This window comes from Sebastes fasciatus, chromosome 19 (genome assembly GCF_043250625.1).
Source record: "Sebastes fasciatus isolate fSebFas1 chromosome 19, fSebFas1.pri, whole genome shotgun sequence".
NCBI classification, from domain to species: domain Eukaryota; kingdom Metazoa; phylum Chordata; class Actinopteri; order Perciformes; family Sebastidae; genus Sebastes; species Sebastes fasciatus.
In genome coordinates this window covers 10,878,446-10,900,891 of record NC_133813.1, presented here as the reverse complement: position 1 = coordinate 10,900,891, position 22,446 = coordinate 10,878,446, and the positions used below count along the sequence as shown (strand labels likewise).

Here is a 22,446-nt window from a genome sequence, read left to right as displayed (position 1 = left end):
TTCATTTTAAGCATGAGTCAGATAGAGACTTAGACGAGGATGTGTTATCCATTCACTCTCCCTAAAGAAACACACAGACGGTCAGTAAATGACGCGTCGCCAAGACAGTCTCACACTGGAGAGTGAGGGCAAGAGTCAGAATCAAGACTAGCTTGTTCAAGTTATTTTTTTAATCCCGCTGAACAGGATGTTCTCTGAAAACAAACATAATGTGATGAACATCTTGGCAAAATGACTAAAATTGTGATTCTGGCAGAGCTGTCAGTCTGGATGACAGCAGCAGTAAACAAGTTAGGATTTAGTTGTTATTTTGGTTAATCCAACTATTGCTTCTATAGTAAACAGCATCTTTGTCTGTGGATTGTGTGCTGCCATGTCTCATATTTCATGTAACACTGGTGACCATTAGGCTGACTGCAGTTCAGATTTGGATTTTATGCGCAGCAGCAAGTTTCATGTTAAAGGCTTATTCCAATTTAATTAGATTCAGTGTAGGAGAGGCTGCATCTCAACAAGGCCAATCAGTGTCATTGTAGTACAATACAGTGCCACGACACGCCAAACTCCCTCCAGGTTGATTCTCATTTGACCTTCAATATAGCATTTATCATCTCTAAAAATGCTGCGACCCGTTGAGAAAACGCATTGTAGTCTTCAGTTTCTTAGCAACGCACGGCATGACAAAGAATGAAGTGACAAGGAGAAGAGAAGGAGTCCCACCTGAGCGTCACTAAGCTGGAACACATCCTTATAAGCCAGGTAGACCAGGAAAGAGTTGACACCTACAAAAACGACAAGATGTCAGTGTGAAATCCACGAGGGTGACTTTAAAATCCACGAGGGTGACTTTAAAAGGGAGGGTCCATCTACGTTCCGTTTCGTTTTTTCAAATGGAAACGCCGACTCAGCCGTTGCATATAGCAGTGACCTCAAACTAATCCAAGCTAATCAATAAGGTCATGAATAATGTAAACACTACTAAACAAAATAGCATTTTGATGCTAAAACATACATACTTTTGCAAAAATGTTAATGTTCGCATTTGAATAAATAAGGAACACCACTGTGAAGCTACAGAATGATATTAAAAACCTAAAAAAAAAATACAAATGGACCCGCCCTTTAACTTTTTTCATCAAATATATCATAATGAAAGAGCAGACTAACTGTAATACATCAGATTATTACAAGAGGTTGAGTAATAGTGTAATATTTGGTTAATTGTGGGGTGTAGTGAACATTGCAGCTTCTCTAGGCAAATCAAATTGCATTGTTGAATATACAATGTGCTGTGGTGCAGTTTATTGTCATCAGGTTACATAACTGGGTATTGATATTCAAAATTTAAAAAAAAAATAACTGCAATTTGAAAGCATTTGATTACCAAAATTGCTTTTAGCTTTTCCTTTTTAAAAATCATGAGTCTCTGTGAAACTGGAGAAACATATTGATTTGATGAAACGCGCTGTGCGCAGTCGTACCGTGGTCCTTCACGAGCGCTTCCATGTCTTCCTGGATGCCCTTGTGCCACTCGGTGATGTCGACATGCAGCGAGTAGTCGCAGCAGGACTTGCTGTCGGCCCACTCGCGCCACTGCTCGAAGGCCGAGATGAGGCTGACGCCGAGCTCAGGAACCACGTGATCAACTGGAAACACACACACACGGACCGTCAACACATTGATTAAGACCCTGTTATGATATTATCAGTTATCCATGATAGTGATGTTGTGTCTAGACCAAACCGTGACAGATTGTAGATCACACCTGGCGGACAAATGTGTTCCAGATTTGTGGGCCGCATGTTATTGATCTTTGACGATTACTAGATACATGACTCCTTCCAGTATATGGGCTCAAGATGTTATTTGTTACTTTTCACACCCGTATGAGTGAAAATAACGGCTCACATCTGCAAATGTGTGGCCCTTCAGCGCTGTCAGGAAAGACTGTGTTCACATTAGAGCTGCAAAATAACATTTATTATCATCTAATTTATCTATCGACAAGGCTTTCAAATATTTATTCCTGATGTTTGCAGAGCAGTTTTTAAACCCGTTCATCTGCGGTTTGAAAATATGATTCATTCTCTGTCTGGGCCCTCAAATCGCATTTCAAAGTGTCTCCTTGTCACTTTCCATTTATGGTGCAGTCACATCTGTTCACTTGTGAACATGCACTCCCGCTCACATTCCAGTCACCAGGCTGCCATGCATTACATCCCAGTTCCAGACCTGCCTGACCCTGCAGCAGTCAGCGTTTTAGCTCGAGGTGACAACGACACGCGAGTCGTCTGGGAGTGTTTGTTCTGCTGTGAGGGAGCGGAGGGATCAGCTGCTGAGTCAGCAGAGGGGAGGGGAGCTTAACTTAATTGTGTTATCTTTTTACATTACATTAGCTTTTTTATCTTTACAGTCTTGTGTCTCTTTTAAATAACATAACAATTATAGTATATATACTATATAGTATATACAAATAAGAATAAGAAGCCTAAAATATAGGAGGAAAAGCCTCCATACTGTATGATAACAGTGTCACGTCTTCAGTATCTATGTGTCCAAAGGGAAATTAACTGACTTCCTGGCTCAGTCTGAACAGCAGTCTGAACAGCAGTCTGCTCTGAGTCCTCAAAGCAGATGGACGGTTTTACATCTTGGCTCGGTCATGAAGAGGCCTGGCACCCGTCCTGCTCTCGTTAGGAAATTTTCAATTAAAGCCAATCAGTGAGTGAAGAAAACCTCTGCAGGGAGAGACGCACTGCAAACACCTCGGATTATTTATGATTTACTCACAGAAAGGACTCAGAAGGAAACTGATAGATTAAGTCCTAGAAGAATCTTTAAAGGGATAGTTCGGATGTTTTGAAGTTGGGTTGTATGAGGTACTTCATAGTCAGTGTATTACCTACAGTAGATGAAGGTCGGCACGCCCGCAGTTTGGAGAAGCAGATGGGTTGACAGATTGCAAAGCGATGTACTGCTGTGGACGGGGCCGGCAGCAAAATATTTTAGCCACCTTAAAGAACGGCTCACCGTAGGTAATACACTGACTATGGATAAGTACCTCTACAACCCCACTTCAAAACTCCCAAACCATCCCTTTAATCACAAACAGTAGGATCTTTCTACTGAATAACTCACTGATCATGGTGGTGCCTCCACTCAGCGCAGCCCTGGTGCCCTGGTAGAAGTCATCGGCGGACACCATGCCTCGATCGGGCATCTGGAAGCGCGTGTGCACATCGATGCCGCCCGGCATCAACATGCGGCCGTGGGCGTCGATGGTTTTCACCCCGCCGGGCACGATGAGATTTTCCCCGATTTGTCTAAAGAAAAGAAGTTAAGAAATTACAAAACAGAGAAAAGAAAAACTAAGAAAAAAAAAAATCTATAACAACATAAAAATTACACAAACTGCAACTTTTCGTCTGTTTTAAATAATTCACATGCACTATTTAAAAAGGTGCAGTGTGTAGGATTTAGCACTTGATTCCATCATGTAAATGTGCCAGATTTAGGCTGTTTTTATTATTTTTAGTTTGCATGTAACGTCAATGTAGGCAAACTATTATTTGTATTTGTAATAAAAAGAGAGAAAAGTCAAACACGTGGATCGATTATAACTTTGTAAACATGATGAAATGATGAAATCTGGGTTTTACTGTCAGCAGCTTAAAGAAAAACCAGTAAACTCACTTGATGACTCCATCCTCCATATAGATGTCAGCACAGAAGGACTGGTCATCATTCACGATCTTCCCTCCTTTGATCAGGAGACGGTCACTCTGGAAAACAATAAAGATGATCAGTCGCTGCACATTTAATTACATCTACACACTACATTAAATATGTCATCAGGAAAAGCTCATGTAGAACCGTGGGAAGCAGACACCGCAGACCTGAACACGTAAAGGCTGCTGGTCTGGGGTTTTATAGGCGGCTATAAAAATACGCTTATGAGGTCGAATATCCGATTTGGCTCGATTGGATGCTGGATTAAGTGCATTTGATGAAAGACATTTTGGGAAATGTCACATAAAAAGGGCGGATTGGCACTCGCGACAAAAAATAAATACGCCAAAACCTGCTGCATTTACACAGCAGCCTCTGCTTGGCCTTTTTAGGATGCATTCTGATAAGGAACACATGGCTGTGCAATGTCTTTCAACTCATACTGGCTTTCTTCATCAAAAAGAAAGCCAGTATCAAATACCTCGATATCGATATTGCAAGGATATTGTAGGTTTGTCTAGTGGTGCTTTCACAAAATATTCACACAATGAGATAATTGATCAATAATAATAATCAGTAATGTGGATAATATAATGTGTGAAGTGGGTGTAGGCAAATAATAGAACAGCTACAACAGTCTGGTAAGTTCAGAAAATTACGTCACTTTACTGTAATGCAGCCTTTAAAACCAGGAAAGGCAACATTTATGCCATGTTACGATCACAATATTGAAATAATATCGATTTATTTCCCAGCCCTAGGGTTAGGGAGTCTTAAACAAAGGTTAGGTTTAGAGAAAATGGTCACAAAAGTGTTTATTGGTTCATAACTGCACCAGTTTAGTCGTTCACTTCTTCACTGTTCATCACTGCTCCTCTTTCTCAATTCCAGCTCTGCTTCAACAACAAAATGAGGGGTAAAGTATTCACTGTTGCAACAATGAGTACCGTAGCCCACCCCACAAGACACACCCCTCCGTCCTCCTCATGTGGTCGCGCTGTCACAGGGACGGACATGAGAGAACCAATCAGAGCACAGACTGTGTAATCAATCATCCATGCCTGCTGCTGTGCCACTTGTCTCCGTGCAGGAGAGGAGGGGGCGTCCCTCCGTCCCTCCCTCGTGTCACCCCGTCGGCTCGGGTCCTCTGTCCAAAAAGGGAGTGGCAGCTCTGGTCACAAGGACTCAAGCATCCCCGGCTAACAAAGGCTGCTCTGTTCGAAGCCGCCGCCGCTCGCTCGCTGCAGCCCGGCCAACAGCTCTGGCCCCGAACACAACTGCTGCTCCTAGTCGGAGCCCCGCCCTGCATCTAAACCAGCACACACACACAGCTGAGCGCTGCACAACTCAGCTTTTGAAAATATTACATCATCATTTTCTCCTCCTAATCAGATTGCTCAGCCACAGAGCAATCTAAATCAATATTTGCATGCACAACCAGCAGCAGGTGGAATTTATTTTTGGTACATGATGCACACTTCATATACAAAGTACGCTGTACAGCAACCAGGCCAACATATAACATGTTTTATCTGTTTCAGCTCTATTTTTTTATTTGTTTTAGTCACATGCACTTTGTGGTTTGGTCTCAACAATTATTATATTTCACTATTTTCTGACATTTTACAGACTAAACAATAATCAACAGATTAATCAGTAATGAAAATAATATTTAGTTGCAAAAGTAATCCTAAAAGAGTTCTCTATCAACAGAACCAGAGACATTCTTCTTCCTTGTCAAAACCTGGGCACTACATTACCCACAATGCAACTTGACTGCCAACAGTTCAGTCAGAGATTTGGGTGGGTTGAGCTCAGTGGGCTACCTCTGGATCTGAGAAGTGAAGCCAATGCTGAAGTGCCTTAAACTTGTATTGTTTTCTAATATCCAGCAGGGGGCGACTTCTCTGGTTGCCATAAGAAGTCTGTATAGAAGTCTATGAGAAGCTACAAAAGCTTTTTTCAACCACCTCTTTTCAAATATGCAGTAGTAATGTACTCCCCCAAGACCTGGAAACAAACTGATGTGTAAAACTGGCGCACTTCCCCATTGAAGCCTTGAACTATGGATTTTCTCATGTGAATGAATATGTAAAGGTCATTATCCATCCAAAGCTCCGGATATCAGTTTTTGAAACAAAAAAAAAAATACTTTATAGATTCATTTGTAGGAACTAGTTTGTGCTTAAATTTTGTTCTAAAGTTTGTCTTCAAAAAGTATAGATTTGTTTTCTACTCCTGTTATTCTAAAAGAGAAAATGTCGATCAACAAAGTGCATCTTATCTAATCTTTTTTGTTCGTCCTGCAGCTGTACAGTAACGAGAAAAACACATGGATGACATACATGTGTCATAAAGTCATATCCTCTTTGCTTTTGGAGAGGAGCTGCTCTTCTTTGGCAGCCACACACTCATGACACACAAACACAGCACACGCTCTTACAGTACAAACACACACACACACAAGAACTTCAGCTGACTGCAGCAGGTCTAGAAAAATGCTTTGCAGTTGTCGTCTAAAAAAGGTGTGGCGATGCTCCGACAGCGCTGATGGAACTAATGCGAATAGATCATGTGGTAATCTTCGATCTATGCGGAGCAGACTGGCCTCGCTCCAGCCCAACGCTGGCATGCTTTCATCCCAACAACTCTGCTTTGAAACACGCCGTTACATCATGTGCCTCATCATGACTGTCATCATCACATTACTTAGTGGAGTTCGCCAGGAGACTTCGGCTCTTGTGTCGACGCTCACATTTTCAAACAGACCCGAAGCTGCGCGAGCCAAGACTGAAGGGCAAAATTATCTTTTCACCAACAACTACTCATCTTTGATCCATAAAGAAAGGGATTAGATGTTGGGTTACTCAGCGTGGGAGAGGCAGATGGTTTGAAAGTGATGCTAAAGAGGTGTTTTTTGGTCTTGCAGCTGCAGAATGCTAAAGAGAGATAAGAAATTAGCAGAACAATAACTGGAATCCAGACTGTATAATCCTCCGATTGTTTCGGAGCTCGCGGGGGTTGGAGAGAGTGTCTGATTGGACTGGCTCAGAGCCAAACATGACAGTGACCTTTCCTTCATGGGAACCTCTCCCAAACAGGATGTGGACGGAGCTCAATGGGCTCACTGTTTGCTCAACTGCTTTGTTTTCATTCCAGAATATGCAACCCTGCTAATGTAAATGTCATACCAGCAAAAAATTATTTAAGAAACCACTACTTTGAAGTTGATTGTACAATGTTTAATCATTCTTGGATTGTTTTGTTTAAAGGCAATATTTTTCTTTAAGCCCACATCCTGGTTCTTCTAAAACTGGGGGGGGTTGCCTGCATGACCTGCATGAAAAAGGGTGAGTGGAAATAAAGCTGAATGAATTTGTTTTATGTGGGAACCAAAACAAAAAACAAGTGTGCTCCCATACTAGCAAGGCTAGCGAGATTTATCTATAGACACATGAAACAGATGGATCACTCTAGCGCTGCACAATTACTCTAATATTAATCACAATTTTTGTTTCCCACAATTAAATGAACATGATCACCTGCAAAATTGACGTTTAAAATGCACGTTCTGCTCATAGAAAACTCCACTGCATATCAAATCAAGCGCTTCCTAAACTAACAGCTTGATTTTTTGGCTTCACTTTTGGGTATAGATATTATCTATACAACCAATGTGTTTATGATTAAATTAAGAGCATAAAATTGCTTATCTAGCTCTTATTGTTGCCAATTTTGCATTAGATTGAAGCATTTAAACTTTAAAATGTAGCCAACAATGGGGCAGGATGAATATTCCTGTATTTTTTTCATATTGCAATATATATAGCAGAAAAAAATATTGCAATGTCAGTTTTTTCCAACATCGTGCAGCCCTAATTTGTACATTAGCAGGAATGTTGCACAGCATGGAAGTGAAAATAGTGCTCTGTTTATTTAATGTGTTATTTTCTTGTGTCTACAAAGTCTGGCAGGATAACTTACGTCTTGATATATAGTGTTCAGTTTAGCTTGTTTTGTTCCTAATTTCATGATTGAGAAAGTTAGCTGGTTTAAAGGAAGGTTCGGGACCAAAGTTGAAGAACCACTGCTGTGATCCTGCTGATGAGAGCTGTGGGAGCTGGTGATCGTTCTCTGTGGGGTCATCATAATGAGTGACCCCATTCACGTCACACAGTCATGTAACCCATTGTTAATATAAAATATTGATTATAGCTCGAGGTACAAGCGGTATTACAAGACAGGACGGGCCGGGGCTAGCTGGTTGATCATTCTGTTGATAATGTTAGTTAATTTTTCTATGTTTTAAACTACAATGCTGGTCAGATCTTACTCATTGCACCTTTAAACAAACACATTTATAGAAGTAACTCTAATGCTAAAGGCGGAGTATAAAATTAAGAGACTACTGATGATGGACTCGGGGAATATTGATTATTTATCTATTACAGCCAGTCAGATCAATCTGTTGTATCATATGACTCCAAGCTATGATCATTGAATGCATGTTTTGTATAAACATAGCCACAGGTGGAAAACTATAAAACACTCAACAGATGAAAAACGTTTCATGAAATCAGGACCAAATCCAGTTGGGTGCTGTGAAAACGTCTGCCAGTGTCGGACGTATCCCAGCAACGTTGTGTTGTTGTTGTCCAAAGGGAAAATATCCTGGGAACATGAGTGAAGTCAGGTGGAGAAACGCTGCCAGGTCAGACGTTCAGCACTGCGATTTATGAGTGTCCTGGATTATTCAAAAACCAGCCGGCTACCAAAAATCATCTCTGTACATGTTCAGACAACTGCTTTAAAAACCAGCTAAACAGGAACAACAGAAACAGATTCCCAGAAGGGTAAATGTGTAATTTAACACATTGGTTTGCAAAATACAGCCCACACTACTGGATATTATATCGTGATTATCATGACTATAAAATACAGAATATAGTGATTTATTTCTATATGTGTTTATTAAACTGATACTTAGAGATTTGTATAGATACAGTTATGTATGACCTTCATGTGCACATCATTGGAGAAATTGTTTCATGGTCATCAGAGGATGAAAGTATGACTTTTCATGAAAACTGCAATCATTCGAGTGTATTTGACTGAAAAATTCACTTAGATTCTTATTTTTTTTATTTTTTATTTATTTATTCTTATTTCTTATTTACTTATTTACACTGTGGTTATATATTTGATGCACATATTTGTACATATTGGGAGAAAAAAAATCGATACAGCATAGTATCGCAATATTTTACTTTTATAACATAAACTTTAACCTCTTAACAATCCAATGCTATGCTGTCTTTCAGAGGTTGTAGCAGACTCAGTCTTAAAGCTAGTGATTATACTGGCATCATATGAAACTAGAAAACATTGAATCCATTGGTACCAACCATGTCATGTTAGCTCGTCAGGCAGAACGCTAAATAATGCTCAAAAGTTACGCTAAATTTTGGCGACGAAAAACTGGCATGGCCATTTTCAAAGGGGTCCCTTGACCTCTTGACCTCTTGACCTCAAGATATGTGAACAAAAACTCTGAGATGAACAGAGTGAAAACTATCTTATTAGATAAAACTGATGTTGACAAACTGCATAATTTGCAGTTGAAAAAAAAGGTAAAAATAAATCGCGATATATCTTATCGCAATTCTCAGCACATGGCAAAATGTTTAAAATTGCTATAAGATTGTATTGTGACATAAATATCGTGATGATATTGTATCATGGGACCTTTGGTGATTCCCACCCCTAATATTTCTCATTTTTATTATTCTACATATATTGTGTTATATAGTGTGTCATTATGTACACAATTTACATTTTACATACTCCTTTATTTCTATTTTTCTTATATTTCTCTATGCTTATATATAAGAACTGTAGCGTCCCAATTTCCCCCTAGGGATCAATAAAGTATTTCTGATTCAACTAAAGAAGTCCCTTAAAATATTCTCTTTCACTATGAAATACCGCCTCATTGACCTCTTTCTGCAGTTTATTGAGGATATCGTGCAGCTGGAGGCACCAACAGTACTCAACAGTATTATCCTTTGTTGATATGCTGATTAATAAAAAACTTCACATTCTGCACACACACAAACACCCACATATTTTGTGTATTCTCTCAAACTTCTGGCTTTATGAATGGAGGAATTCAGAATCATATTGAGCGTGAGAGAGCGAGGCTGAGCTGCTGGGTGGGTGATGTGGAGAGCAGCGTGCTGCTGTGTGAGCAGACGGAGCCCCGGGCTGCTGTGCACTGTGAGATAACAGCATGAACAAACTGAGGCGACCTCGACGGAAACACACTGAGCTGCGTGCCACCGGGGACAACTACTGTACTACAGGTATGCAAAGACTGCCTAATGATCTCTCATCCCCTGAGGATTGTAGTGACAGAGACTTTAATCCAGGACAGTCTTATTATAGCCTCAGTCTATTTTTACCTTCCTTTAATAGAGCTGCATTTACTAAAACATTAGCTTGTGTTTTACTTTGCTTTCATCTGTATTCAGCCTATATCCTTCACTGTGCTGCAAAACAAATCAAGACACACTGCACTAATAACTTTGGCTCGACTCTAGTGCTGAAATGATGAGCCGTTTGACACCAGTTTTTATAATCTATCAATCCTTTAGGTTATTTATCAAACAAAAATGCCAAACATTCTCCGGTTTTAGCTCCGTAAATGAGGATTTGCTGGTTTTCTCTGTTTAGTATAATTTAAGGCTGTAACTAATGATTATTTGTATTCTGTTGACTATTTCTCTGATTAACTGATTGGTTATTTAGTCTTTGACATGTTAAAAAAAAATAGTGAAAAATGCCCATCACAAGTTTCCTGAGTCCAATGTGACCTCTTCAAATTACTTGTTTTGTCCAGTGGGCAACTCTTGGGTCTGAAAAGTGAAGCCAATGCAGAAGTGCCTTAAACTTGCATTCTTTCTAATAGCCAGCAGGGGGCGACTCCTCTGGTTGCAAAAAGAAGTCAGATTGTATAGAAGTCTATGGAAGTTAATTATAACCTTGTTGGTCTCCTGAAAACGTCTTATTCATCGTTCAGTTGTACTTAGCTCCAGCCTCTCGTGTCACTTCTGGTTGCAAATAACCAAGATGGCGATGGCAAAAATCACAAACTCGAGGCTTCAAAATGGCAGTCCACAAACCAACGGTGACTACGTCCACTATACAGTCTATGGTTTTGTCTAACCAATGGCCCAAAACCCAAAGATATTCAGAAAAATAGCAAATGTAATCAGGGCTTAAAGGAACAGTGTGTAACATTTCAAGGGATCTTTTTGCAGAAACAGAATATAATATTCATAACTATGTTTTCATTAGTGTATGATCACCTGAAACTAAGAACAGTTGTGTTTTTGTTAGCTTAGATTGAGCCCTTCATATCTACATAGGGAGCGGGTCCTCTTCACGGAGTCTGCCATGTTGCAATCTGCAACCACACCACTAGATGCCGCCAAATCCTACACACTGTCCCTCTTTAAGATTTGCTGGTTTTCTTTGTTTAATATCATTTTGGGCTGCAACTAATCATTATGTTTTAATCTGTTGATTATTTCTCTGATTAATAGATAAGTTGTTTAGCCTACGAAATTTCAGAAAAATGTGAAAATGCCAATCAAAAGTTTCCCCGAGTCTGATGTGACCTCTTCAAATCACTTGTTTTGTCCAACCAACTGTCCAAAAGATTTAAAAAATATATATAATTTAACGAAAGATATTCAATATACAGAGATGTAAAACTAAGAAAAACAGTGAATCTGAGAAAGTCGTCAGGGCTTAAATATTAATATTAACAATAATCAAAGTTGTTGGGAAAAAAATTGTAATCTGAATGTTAGACAAAACAAGTCGTAACAAATTGTAGATGTCACCTTGGACTCTGGGAACTAGTAATGGACAAAAACAATCATCAGTTGCAGCCCTACTTGGCTCTATATTCCCGCTTATTGCACACCTTTTAACTCGGCTCTGGTTTAGCTGTATGCATGTGAGATTTTGAGTCACTGCAGCTCTACACCCAGGTGGTGAACTTGTGGAGATTCATTCATATTTGATGAGATCTGCCTTAAGTACATTCCCTGCCTGTGCAGCTGACCCAACTCCATCTGTCTGAGACAAACCAGTCAGCTCTACTGTTATACGACGGACACTAGCACCCCACCCCTAATGACCGAGGATGGATGGATGGATGGATGCAAATCCACAATTATGATCTAAACTCTGAATTTGATTGACTCGTGCAGAAAGGCGTGGAACACACAGGGTTCCTTTGTCGCTGCTGCAGCAGTTCCTGCTTAGTTTTTATTTAATTAAACCTCACTCATTTCCTCTCCACCAGCCTATGTTTGGTTTAATAAGCTCATCCACTCTTCACACTGACGCCTGTTCAGTGAAGAAGCCCAGTGGTTACACAAGTAGTTCTGACCCAGGACCAGCTGGAAAAATGAAATCCACTAAGTCACTCATTTATCATGCTCAATTCTTAAGAAACAAATATACCTTTTAAATTCTGCCCCCTATTTTTCTTTCGTGCACTGTTCAAGAATAGGCAGTCGATCCATTTAGGTCTGACTTAATCACTATTGGGACTTCCACCTCTACTAATCCTCTGATCTCTCCACCAACTGCCTGCTGCGCCTCAAGCTCTCTCAAGAGAGTCCATAGGGGGAAATGATCCACCTGAGAGGCTGCCAGTTTCCACCGGGGACACCATGATATCAGCCATTATATCAGAATAGACTTGTTTTTAACATCCTTTGTCTTAATTATCCATCAACCCATTATCTGTAAGCGCTTATCCCAGCTGGGGTCGCAGGCTGGAGGCGATCCCAGCTGACATTGGGGTGAAGGCGGGGTCGGGGCTTTGTCTTAATTATACACAATCAATATATGCACACAGGTGAGGCTTTTCTCTTCATGATTAGTTTTCTCCACTTGCAATAAGCCATTTTTGGGGGGTATTTTTCATTTCGACACATCCCAGTTAGTGTTCCTACACCTCTTCTCTGAGCCGGATGAATAGTAAGCCTGCAACTAAGTTACCAGAGTCAAAGGTCACATTTCCAAATTGCTCTACTTGTCTGACTAAGAGTCACAAACCCAAAGATACACAAATCCTCACATTTGAAAGGCGTAAAATAGAATGTTTGGATTATTTGCTTGATCAAGCAAGCAATTAACCAAATGTATGATTACATACGATTGATATTGTGGCATACATATATGAATTACAGTGAGTGCATTACTTTTCGTAGCTACGAATGGTGTATGAGAACAGCCTGCTACTCGACACACCTTTGTGATTTGGAAAGGTGTGCACATCAGCTCCTCTGTGGCCTACAGTTACCCACAACAACCTTCTCTGCATAGATCCACAGAGACATTCACATGTGCCTTTGCAGCCAGAGTTGCTGCACTAATTGACATCCACCAGGCGTAGGGCAGATGGAGATTTGGGCCTCTTCTAATACAATATAAATAAGAGCCAATGGATTTTGAGACGATGGGCTCCTGAACACAGATGATGCCTAAAAGGCACCTCGTCCTTCCTAGCAGCAGCTACCCCACCCACATCATGTCATTGCCCTGATTATAATTTACTATAGTAAGTAGGACTGTGTATTGGCAAGAATCTGGCAAAACGATACGTATCATGATACAATGGTTATGATTCAATATATTGTGATACTATAAGTATGGTGATACATTGCACCTTTTTAAATCAAATTGTAGGACATAGTATAAAGAATATACATCCATATCTGAGTAAAAGTTTACTTTTTTAATGCAATCAAAACAGTGGGATCTGCATTTGCATTTATCACAGTCCCTATGCTATGCTATAGCATATGGGCCACCTGAATATTTGGGCCCTACAGGCCTGTTCCTGGTAGGCCTGTTAGACAATAAGTATAAGCCCAATGATTCATTTAGTAAAGCTTAGACTCATATTTGTATTGGGAGCCCAAAACAAGACACACCAGTTCCCTCCGTATGGCTTAAGTTCTGCATAGTCTGAGCCATCTTTGACAATTCAGCCCAATTATTTCACTTCACCAACATCAGCATGGAGAGATGACGGTGACCTCCTTCTTCCTGATCAGCTCTGCCTGCATGCATCTTCCCTTCATCATCATCATCACACAGCTGAGAGAGAGAAACATGGAAGGAAATAGAACCCACCATCCTCTCCTCTCCCCTCCCTTCCCTTCCCCCAGCTCACCCTCCCCTTCCACTCCCTATTCTCTACTTTCCATTGAACCACCACCACCAACCACCAACCACCACCACCATCATCATCATCATCCCTGCAGCTCTCCACTATGGATTCAGGGAAATAATCTGCCCCCATTAATGTCTCCATGCATGCTTAATGAAAAAGACAAAGTGAAAGGAGATCTGATGCATTGAAGCAGTGGATGCAGGGAAAGCATTTTGCACCCCAGCACACATTGATGTGTGCAGTGATAACCAGCTACCAGACACACACCAGTGCTATATAACAAAGACATGAAATCTCAACTGTCATGCACACCGTGGACAAAGAATGGCACACAGAGTGAATCTGCAGCAGAAAAAAAAAAAAAAAAAATCAAAATTTAAGGTTATAAGTGGTGGGTTTTTATTTGCATGGAAAATGAGCACTTGATGCAAAAGATGCTGCAAAAAAAAAATGTTGCACTGACTGATCACTACACTGGCTTATCGATCCTAAGCAGATTTCACAATAATAAAACCATCTGCATCCCAGAGAGTGATTTAGCACCGCACCACACCACCACAGCACCACGGTGACATCCTGCACCCACACCCCGCAGCAGGAGAGGCCCACGCGGCCAAGACACCGGACACACTGACCTCCTCTCGGTTCTCCTCTCAGCTTCCTCTCTACTCCAACATTAAACCACTCACTGTGATGCGGGGGATGTTCTTCTTGCCCTGGTAGCCAGACATCTTCACCGGTGTGCTTCGTGGACCGCAATCAATGCGTCGGAGAGAGGATGTAGATGTAGCCTGAACGGATTATAACACGCTGCACGCCGGGTTGAACTGAACCGAGCGAATGAAAGGAGACGAAGCTCGCAGCTGATCCTCAGTGGACGCAGGCCACGAATGTAAAGAGTCAAAGTGTCTCTCTCAACTCCGGATAACGTCCTCCTGGCAGCCTCCCGGTGTCTCCGCCGATGCACCAAACCTTTTCCTTTACCCAGACGGAGTCAGACGGAGAGAGGAGGAGGAGGAGGAAGGGGAGGAGGGACCAGCTAGAGAAGCCAACCTCGTCCCATAAAAGAACCGCACGGAGCATGCGCAGAGCCTCGCCCCTGCTCCATTGACAGGAAAGGAGCCCCTAATGCCATCAATACAGCTCTCCTTGGATTAGTGAAGGAGTGCAGCAACTGAGCAAGTGAAGAAACAGCCAGCAGCCATCTTTACTTCCTCTGTTGTTGTGGGTTTAAAATTAAAATAAAATGTTTTACTAGAATAAATCAGTCAGTGCATTTCACCTGATCCCAGCTCCATAATGAACTTGTTTAAGCAATTCTCTTGAATTTATTGTTGATTTAAAGGGGCAGTATAGGTAGAATATTTTTGGCATCATTGGGAAAAAATAATAACCTTTTAAGCATATTGTAATTTATGTGTAGACTTCTGCACCTCCTCGTGGCTCTGTTTTCAGGCTACAGCATCCTTACTCTAGCTTTAAAACTGAGCCCGCGACAACCTAAAAATCGCAAGTTGCGTTAACTTGTTAAAGAAATTAGTGGCGTTAAAACCAAATTGCGTTAATGCATTATTATTGCATTAACTTAGACAGCCCTACAAAAAACACTATTGTTCTTATCTGGCTTGTTTCGTTAGAAAATAGCTTTTATTTTTTTTAGTTGGAGACACGACAGACTAATTTCTTTTGCTTTGTGATGAAATTTTTTTTGACTACATCTGAATCTCAATATACAAAACATTAAGGATTTAACTAAATTGCAAATTTGCAGGCAACACTTTGAATGTCCAAACATAATTCAATTCTCCAATCCATTCACGAGTTAAACCTGCAGTAGGCAGAATGTTTTTGGCATCATTGGGGAAAAAAATCCATAATAACCTTTCAGCGTATTGTAATTTATGTGTTCTGAGAGAAAACTAGACTGCTGCACCTCCTCATGGCTATGTTTTCAGGCTTTAAAAAATCTAAAGCCCGTGACGGGAGACTTTGGCCAATCACAGGTCGTTTCAGAGAGAGAAAGCGTTCCTATTGGCTGTTCATTTAACAGAGGCAGCTGTCAATCACTTGCGAACTTTGATTAAATGGAGAAAAAAAGGCAGTGTTGATCGAATATGAATCAATATCCTGTTACTGTAATGCCTATTTCTTCCGTAAAATGTTTTCAGAAACATCTTGTAGTGTACTATTTAGCTGTAAAATGAGAAAGTTTGCTCCAGCTGGTGGGCGTTGCTTAGTATTTCCTCATCTGATCTCAACATGGCGGCCGGGTCACAAACTTTCTCATTTTACAGCTCAACAGTACACTACAAGATGTTTCTGAAAACATTTGAGGCAAGAAATAGGCATTACAGTAACAGAATATTGATTCATATTTGATCAGCGCTGCCTAGTTTGACCGTTTGATTGATCGAAGTTGGCGAGTGATTGACAGCTGCTCAGAGACGGCAAAGCTCCAGCTTGACTCTGATTGGTTGTTTTCCTCCGGTCTGTGAAATCTTGCAGATGCCATTAGGAGCACCGGAGGACACAGAGACACATTCTGTTGTTTTTTCAGATTACCTGTCTCATGCACTACTGCCAGGATATAGTGAACGTTTTATAAAAATAACCTTTTTTTTAATCATATTTGCTCCAATTCTTCACACTGCAGCTTTAAACCATCTCAAGACAGTTTCAAAATGTGACCAGAAACAGGAAGTAACACGACAGCATGTAGGAGACGATGGGATTTAGCTTTTCCAGGGTTTGAAGAAACATTTGATTTTATCAAACTAAAACTGACTTGCATTGAGGGAAATTATCTTCCGACACAGCTGAAGCCAGAGTAGAAGCCTTTATTCAGTTTGTGTTGAATAACAGGATGGATGCCCCAATTTCTCTCAGAAGAGTTCACTTCAGAGTAAATTAAATTAGATATCTTAATGCTTAATGGACTCCATCTCTGCTCAAATTTCAAATCATGGACAACTGAAATGATTTTATTTTTCATTTAAAGGCACAGTGTGTAACATTTCGAGGGATCTACTAGCAGACATGGAATATAATTTTCATAACTAGGATTTCTTTCGTGAATAATCACCTGAAACTAAGAATTGTTGTGCTTTCATAAGCTTTGAATGAGCCCTTCATATCTACATAGGGAACGGGAACATGTTTCAACAGTAGCCCAGAACAGACAAACCAAACACTGAATCTAGCGAGAGCCTTTCGCATTTTTTACGTTACCTGAAGGCCACCGTAGATCTCCGACAAACTTGTGAAACTGCGATAATGTGAGCCGCAGAGTGCTAAACCGGTACCGCCAGCCGCTGTCTGACTTACATTGCTCCTAAAGTAGTGTTATTATGGTAAGGATGGCCTCTGATCGAGGCGAACAGCGTTACCACGGTTTTACACTCAGCAGCCCACGAGTAAGTGGAGGGGTACTCAGTTGGTTGCATTATGCAACCACACCACCAGATACTGCCAAATCATACACACTGTACCTTTAAAACAAGACCATGTACTTCTGCTTACATCTTTTACTTACAGCACACTTGTGGAGAAGAGTCATAAAGTCAGCAACCTGGCTGATGGCAAGTTTGCTAATATTAGCAAACCATCATACCAGACCAAGTAAAGCTGTGACAGCTAAACCGTTGAGTGTATCAAATTGAGAAAGTGCATTTTTATTTCTTATGAATTCAACTTTCCATTTATAGGAGGAAGAATGTGTTGTTTCTTCTTTTGAATAACCTGGCTTTGATTTCATTTTAGTATTGCTTTAAGGGTTTACTTTAAAAAAAAAAATCTGCACAGGTCTGTATGAGGCAGGAGATCATTATCTAAAGTTCAACCTTTATTTAAAATATAGAGCTTTGCAGGCTGCCAGTGGTGGAATTAGATCATTTACTTAAAAAGAATAGCAATACCACAGTGTAAAAAAATTGCATTCAATATTTTACTTAAGTAAAAATGCAAATGATTTAGCATTAAAATATATTTAAAGTACTACAAGTAAAAGTTCTAATTATGCAGATTGGCCCATTTCAGAATAATGTATTATATTGTATTATTGGATTAGAATTATTAACGCATTCATGTATAAAGATTGGGATAATTTTTCTGACTTGATACACTGCTGGGCAGCTTGTGAATTTTTTTCACAGTATCATTAAAGTCTTATTGCCTAATAATTATTTCATAATTTATTTGGTTGATAATATTTTGTTTTATTAATCTGAATCTGCAAGACATTTATCAAATAAATGTAGTGGAGTAAAAAGTGCAATATTTGCCTCTGAGTGTGTGTGTGTGTGTATGTATATATATATATATATATATATATATATAGATGCATGCATACATTTTCTTGTTTTTCATTTTGTATTACTATTTATTATTAATTAATATTATTATTATTAGTAGTAGTAGTAGTAGTAATAGTAGTAGTAGTACATTTATTTAGGTATTAATTATTAGTACCTGGACAATAACTGCGTATTTATTTGTATTATGTTAAAATGTAATACAAATATTGAAAAATAATAATAATAATAAATAATAAAAGTAGTGGAGTAGAAGTATAAAGTAGCAGAAAATGTAAATACTCTACTAATACTAAATTACCATTGAACTAAGGTACAGTACTCGAGTAAATGTGCTCAGTTACTTTCTACCACTGCAGTCTGCTAATGTGATGACCAAGCATGATTCTAAGATGTAAGCTAGCTTTTAAACATCATTTAATTTTCTCTCCGTTAATATTAATATGCAAGAACAAATCAATTCATGCTAAAAGTACATTGTTTCATCAGACAAGAGCAGGGCGGACTACTATACATGTAAGACTTAAATAGATATAAGAGAGAGAGATAACAGAGAGTAGATACAGAGCAGATTGTGTGGCTAATGCTTCCAATCAATATGTAACATGAGGCTGACCACCACTACGCCGAGCTTTTAACAGCATCCTGAGTGCTTATATATTAAGTAAAGGAAGTGCTGATACAGTTAGTGCCACGGTTTACCACCCACATGTAAAAAGTGGATGGTGAGTTTTGAACCAGCAGCAGAAAAGTTGACAGATTTTCCTGCAAGTCATGCAAGTCAGAGCTGCCATCTCTTCATCAGCTGCCCACACCCTTAATGCTGTTGTTAAATAAGCTAAACATAGGAGCACAACAATGCAGCAACCACTCATCATATCATGTGTGCGTCCCATTCAGAACCAGGTCAACATTTTTGCAGATTGTTTCTCTTTCAGTTGTATTATCAGCTGTTCTGTGCAGCAAAAAGTAATTACTAATGTAATCTTCCAACTAACAGGAGCCACTCCCTCTGTGCATCTCTGCATGGTGGTGGGCCCTTACATCTATACTCTGTTACATCGTACTGCATTCTGGGCAATGTAGTCATGGCAAGTTGTCTGGTATACACACACTGGCTGTAAGCTTAAACTCAAATGAGTGGCAGGGGGCTGTAATTGGAACACTTTTGGATGAAAATGGCACATGTTTTGCGCAAAGATCTGAATGTTGGATGACAGAAATATGGAGATGGGTGCAAAAACACGCACAATAAGCATGCAAAAAAAATGACCCTTTTATCATCCAGAACACTTAATGCTGCTGTTGAAGAACCTAAACATAGGAGCACAACAATGCAGCAACCACTCATCACATCCTGTGTGCGTCCCATTCAGATCACATTTTTGCACATTTCTTCTCATTCAGACCTCTACAGTGTTGTATCATCAGCTGTTCTGTGCAGCAAATCAACACTAATGTAAGCTCCAACTAACAGGAGCCACTCCCTCTGTGCAGCTCTGCATGGTGGGCCCTTACATCTATACTCACTGTTACATCGCACTGCATTCTGGGAAATGTAGTCAGAGCAAGTTGTCTGGTATACACACCGGCTGTAAGCTTAAACTCAAATGACAGTGGCAGGGGCTGTAATTGGCAACACTTTTGGATGAAAATGGTGCATGTTTGTGCAAAGATCTGCATGTTGGATGACAGAAATATGAAGATAGGTGCAAAAACAGGCAAAACAAATTACCCTTTTATCATCCAGAACACTTCATGCTGCTGTTAAATAACCTAAACATAGGAGCACAACAATGCAGCAACCACTCATCACATCATGTGTGCATTCCACTCAGAACCAGGTTAACATTTTTGCACATTCTTCTCATTCAGACCTCTACAGTGTTGTATTATCAGCTGTTCTGTGCAGCAAATCAACACTAATGTAAGCTTCCAACTAACAGGAGCCACTCCCTCTGTGCAGCTCTGCATGGTGGTGGGCCCTTACATCTATACATCTGTTACATCGCACTGTATTCTGGGAAATGTAGTCAGAGCAAGTTGTCTGGTACAAACTGTCTGTTAAGTTGTTCATCAGCACCCCACACCCTTAATGCTGCTGTCAAATAAGCTAAACATAGGAGCACAACAATGCAGCAACCGCTCATCACATCATGTGTGCGTGACATTTTGAACCAGGTTAACATTTTTGCAAATTTTTTCTCATTCAGACCTCTACAGTGTTGTATTATCAGCTCTTCTGTGCATCAAAAAGGGGATCAAATCAACACTAATGTAAGCCACTCCCTCTGTGCAGCTCTGCATGGTGGTGGGCCCTTACATCTATACATCTGTTACATCGCACTGTATTCTGGGAAATGTAGTCAGGGCAAGTTGTCTGGTAGCTGTAAGCTTAAACTCAAATGAGAGGCAGGGAGCTGTAATTGGCACACTTTTGGATGAAAATGGCGCATGTTTTGCGCAAAGATCTGCATGTTGGATGACAGAAATATGGAGATAGGTGCAAAAATACGCACAGTGAGCATGCACAAAAAAAAAAAAAAAAAAAAAAAAAGGAGAAAATTACCCTTTTATCATCCAGATTCTGCAGAGCTTCTTTGCCTGTGCTCGTCCTGATCTCCACCCTCTTCGGCTGGGAGATGTCGGTCTGCCGGTCGATGACTCGGCCGTCACTCCTGCCTCTGCAAGAAGAGAGACCGTCAAAGTCGAGCGTCTTGCCGTCCGTGGTGGATCCTTCCACCGGGCAGAACATGCCACAGAATTTCTGCCTGGGCCTGGCTGGACTGTCAGAGCCCATGCTCTTGAAGAAGTCTGGCACTTCCCCTGCGGTCGACATTTGTGTGGGAGTATATAGCTGCACAGATGCTCAGAGTCTCAGCTTCTTCTTCTTCTTTTTTGCAGCTCCTCACGCCTGGACAGCCACCGCCTTTTGCAGGGTTTTTCAAGCGCAGGTGGTCGCACTGTGACAAAAGATCTGTTCCTGCTAATGCTGCATGGAAACACTCCCACTGTGTAGAGAGAGAGAGAGAGAGAAAGGCACCGTGATATTTTAAGATATTAGGGAGAAAAATGGTGCGCAAATCTTTTCCCCCAGCAGTCTACAGATCAGCTTTGCTTACTCATGAGTCTAAATGAGCTTCTATAGCCTCCAGCCAATATGTGCGAGTCACAAGTCAGCATATGAGGGAGAGAGACTGTCTATAGCTTTGTCACAATACAGATCCAATAGGCTGAGGATGAGGAGGAGGATGATGTCCGATGAGGGATTACCTGTAGCCTGGATGAACTCGTCCAAATAGCGACGGTGCCAAGAGCGCATCAGATCCGATCTCTGACTGTCTGTCTCCGGAAGTGGTCGGTCCTTTCTCTCCTGTCCAAACAAAGTTCTGCTCTTTTTTTTTCTTTTTTTTTTATATGTACTTTATTTTTTTCCCCTTTTTTCAAGGCTGTTTTCATATATGCAATCCACTGTTTGTAATTACAACAGTCTATAAACCAACTTTTAAGTAGATGAGTTTACAGACAAACCCATCAAGTACACTAGAGAGAAAACAACCTCAACATTCAAAACCAAAACAAAACCAGGAAAAGAAATAACAATACTAATAATACTGACAAAAAGAAAGAGTAGAGTTAAAAAAAAAAAAGCAAACAAAAAATTTTAAAAAATTTAAAAAAAACACAAAAAAAAGTTCTACTCTAATCTAGCGTCGACAAGTCTATTCTAGCCTTTTTCCTAACAAGTGCCTTTAATTGTATTTAGTGTGACTATTCCTATGTCTGTAACCTGCTAAGTCTATTCATATAGGCAAAAAATAATGTTTATTAAAATGTATGTAAACCTAAAACCTAAATAGTGCATTAAAACAAATCAGTAAGATAATGTAAAAGAAAGGTGAAAAACAGCTCTATAATGTATCTTTAAACAGTAAATTACCTGTAAAATACTGTGAAATAAAAAAAACAACAGTTCAAACAGTATTTTTCATTAACAGTATAAAGCTGTAAATTTCAGCGACAGTATAATAATGTTAATTTTACAGTAACATAAAGGCAACCCTGCTGCCAGTTCTTTACTGTTATTTTACTGGGAAATTCTTTACAGTGAGGGTACAGGGAGTGTGAAAGCTGTGTAATGTAATAAGG

General features: G+C 40.1%; 1 protein-coding gene across 3 annotated transcripts in view; it reads right to left on the bottom strand.

The window, feature by feature from the left end:
* The window catches only part of dpysl2b (dihydropyrimidinase like 2b), a 35,163-nt gene extending 13,688 nt beyond the window's left edge, over positions 1-21,475 (bottom strand). Inside the window, exons 1-5 of one of the 3 annotated variants that reach the window (XM_074618638.1) lie at positions 20,867-21,475; positions 3,694-3,782; positions 3,139-3,323; positions 1,482-1,646; positions 721-782 (exon numbers count right to left, since the gene is read on the bottom strand). In XM_074618638.1, coding sequence (XP_074474739.1) covers positions 721-782; positions 1,482-1,646; positions 3,139-3,323; positions 3,694-3,782; positions 20,867-21,136 — 771 coding nt within the window. In that variant the 5' untranslated portion in view covers positions 21,137-21,475. Of the gene's footprint in view, positions 1-720; positions 783-1,481; positions 1,647-3,138; positions 3,324-3,693; positions 3,783-14,676; positions 14,955-19,570; positions 19,590-20,866 lie in introns of those variants that run through there. The other 2 variants (XM_074618639.1, XM_074618640.1) reach the window with 2 other exon arrangements.
* Positions 21,476-22,446: the final 971 nt, after the last annotated feature.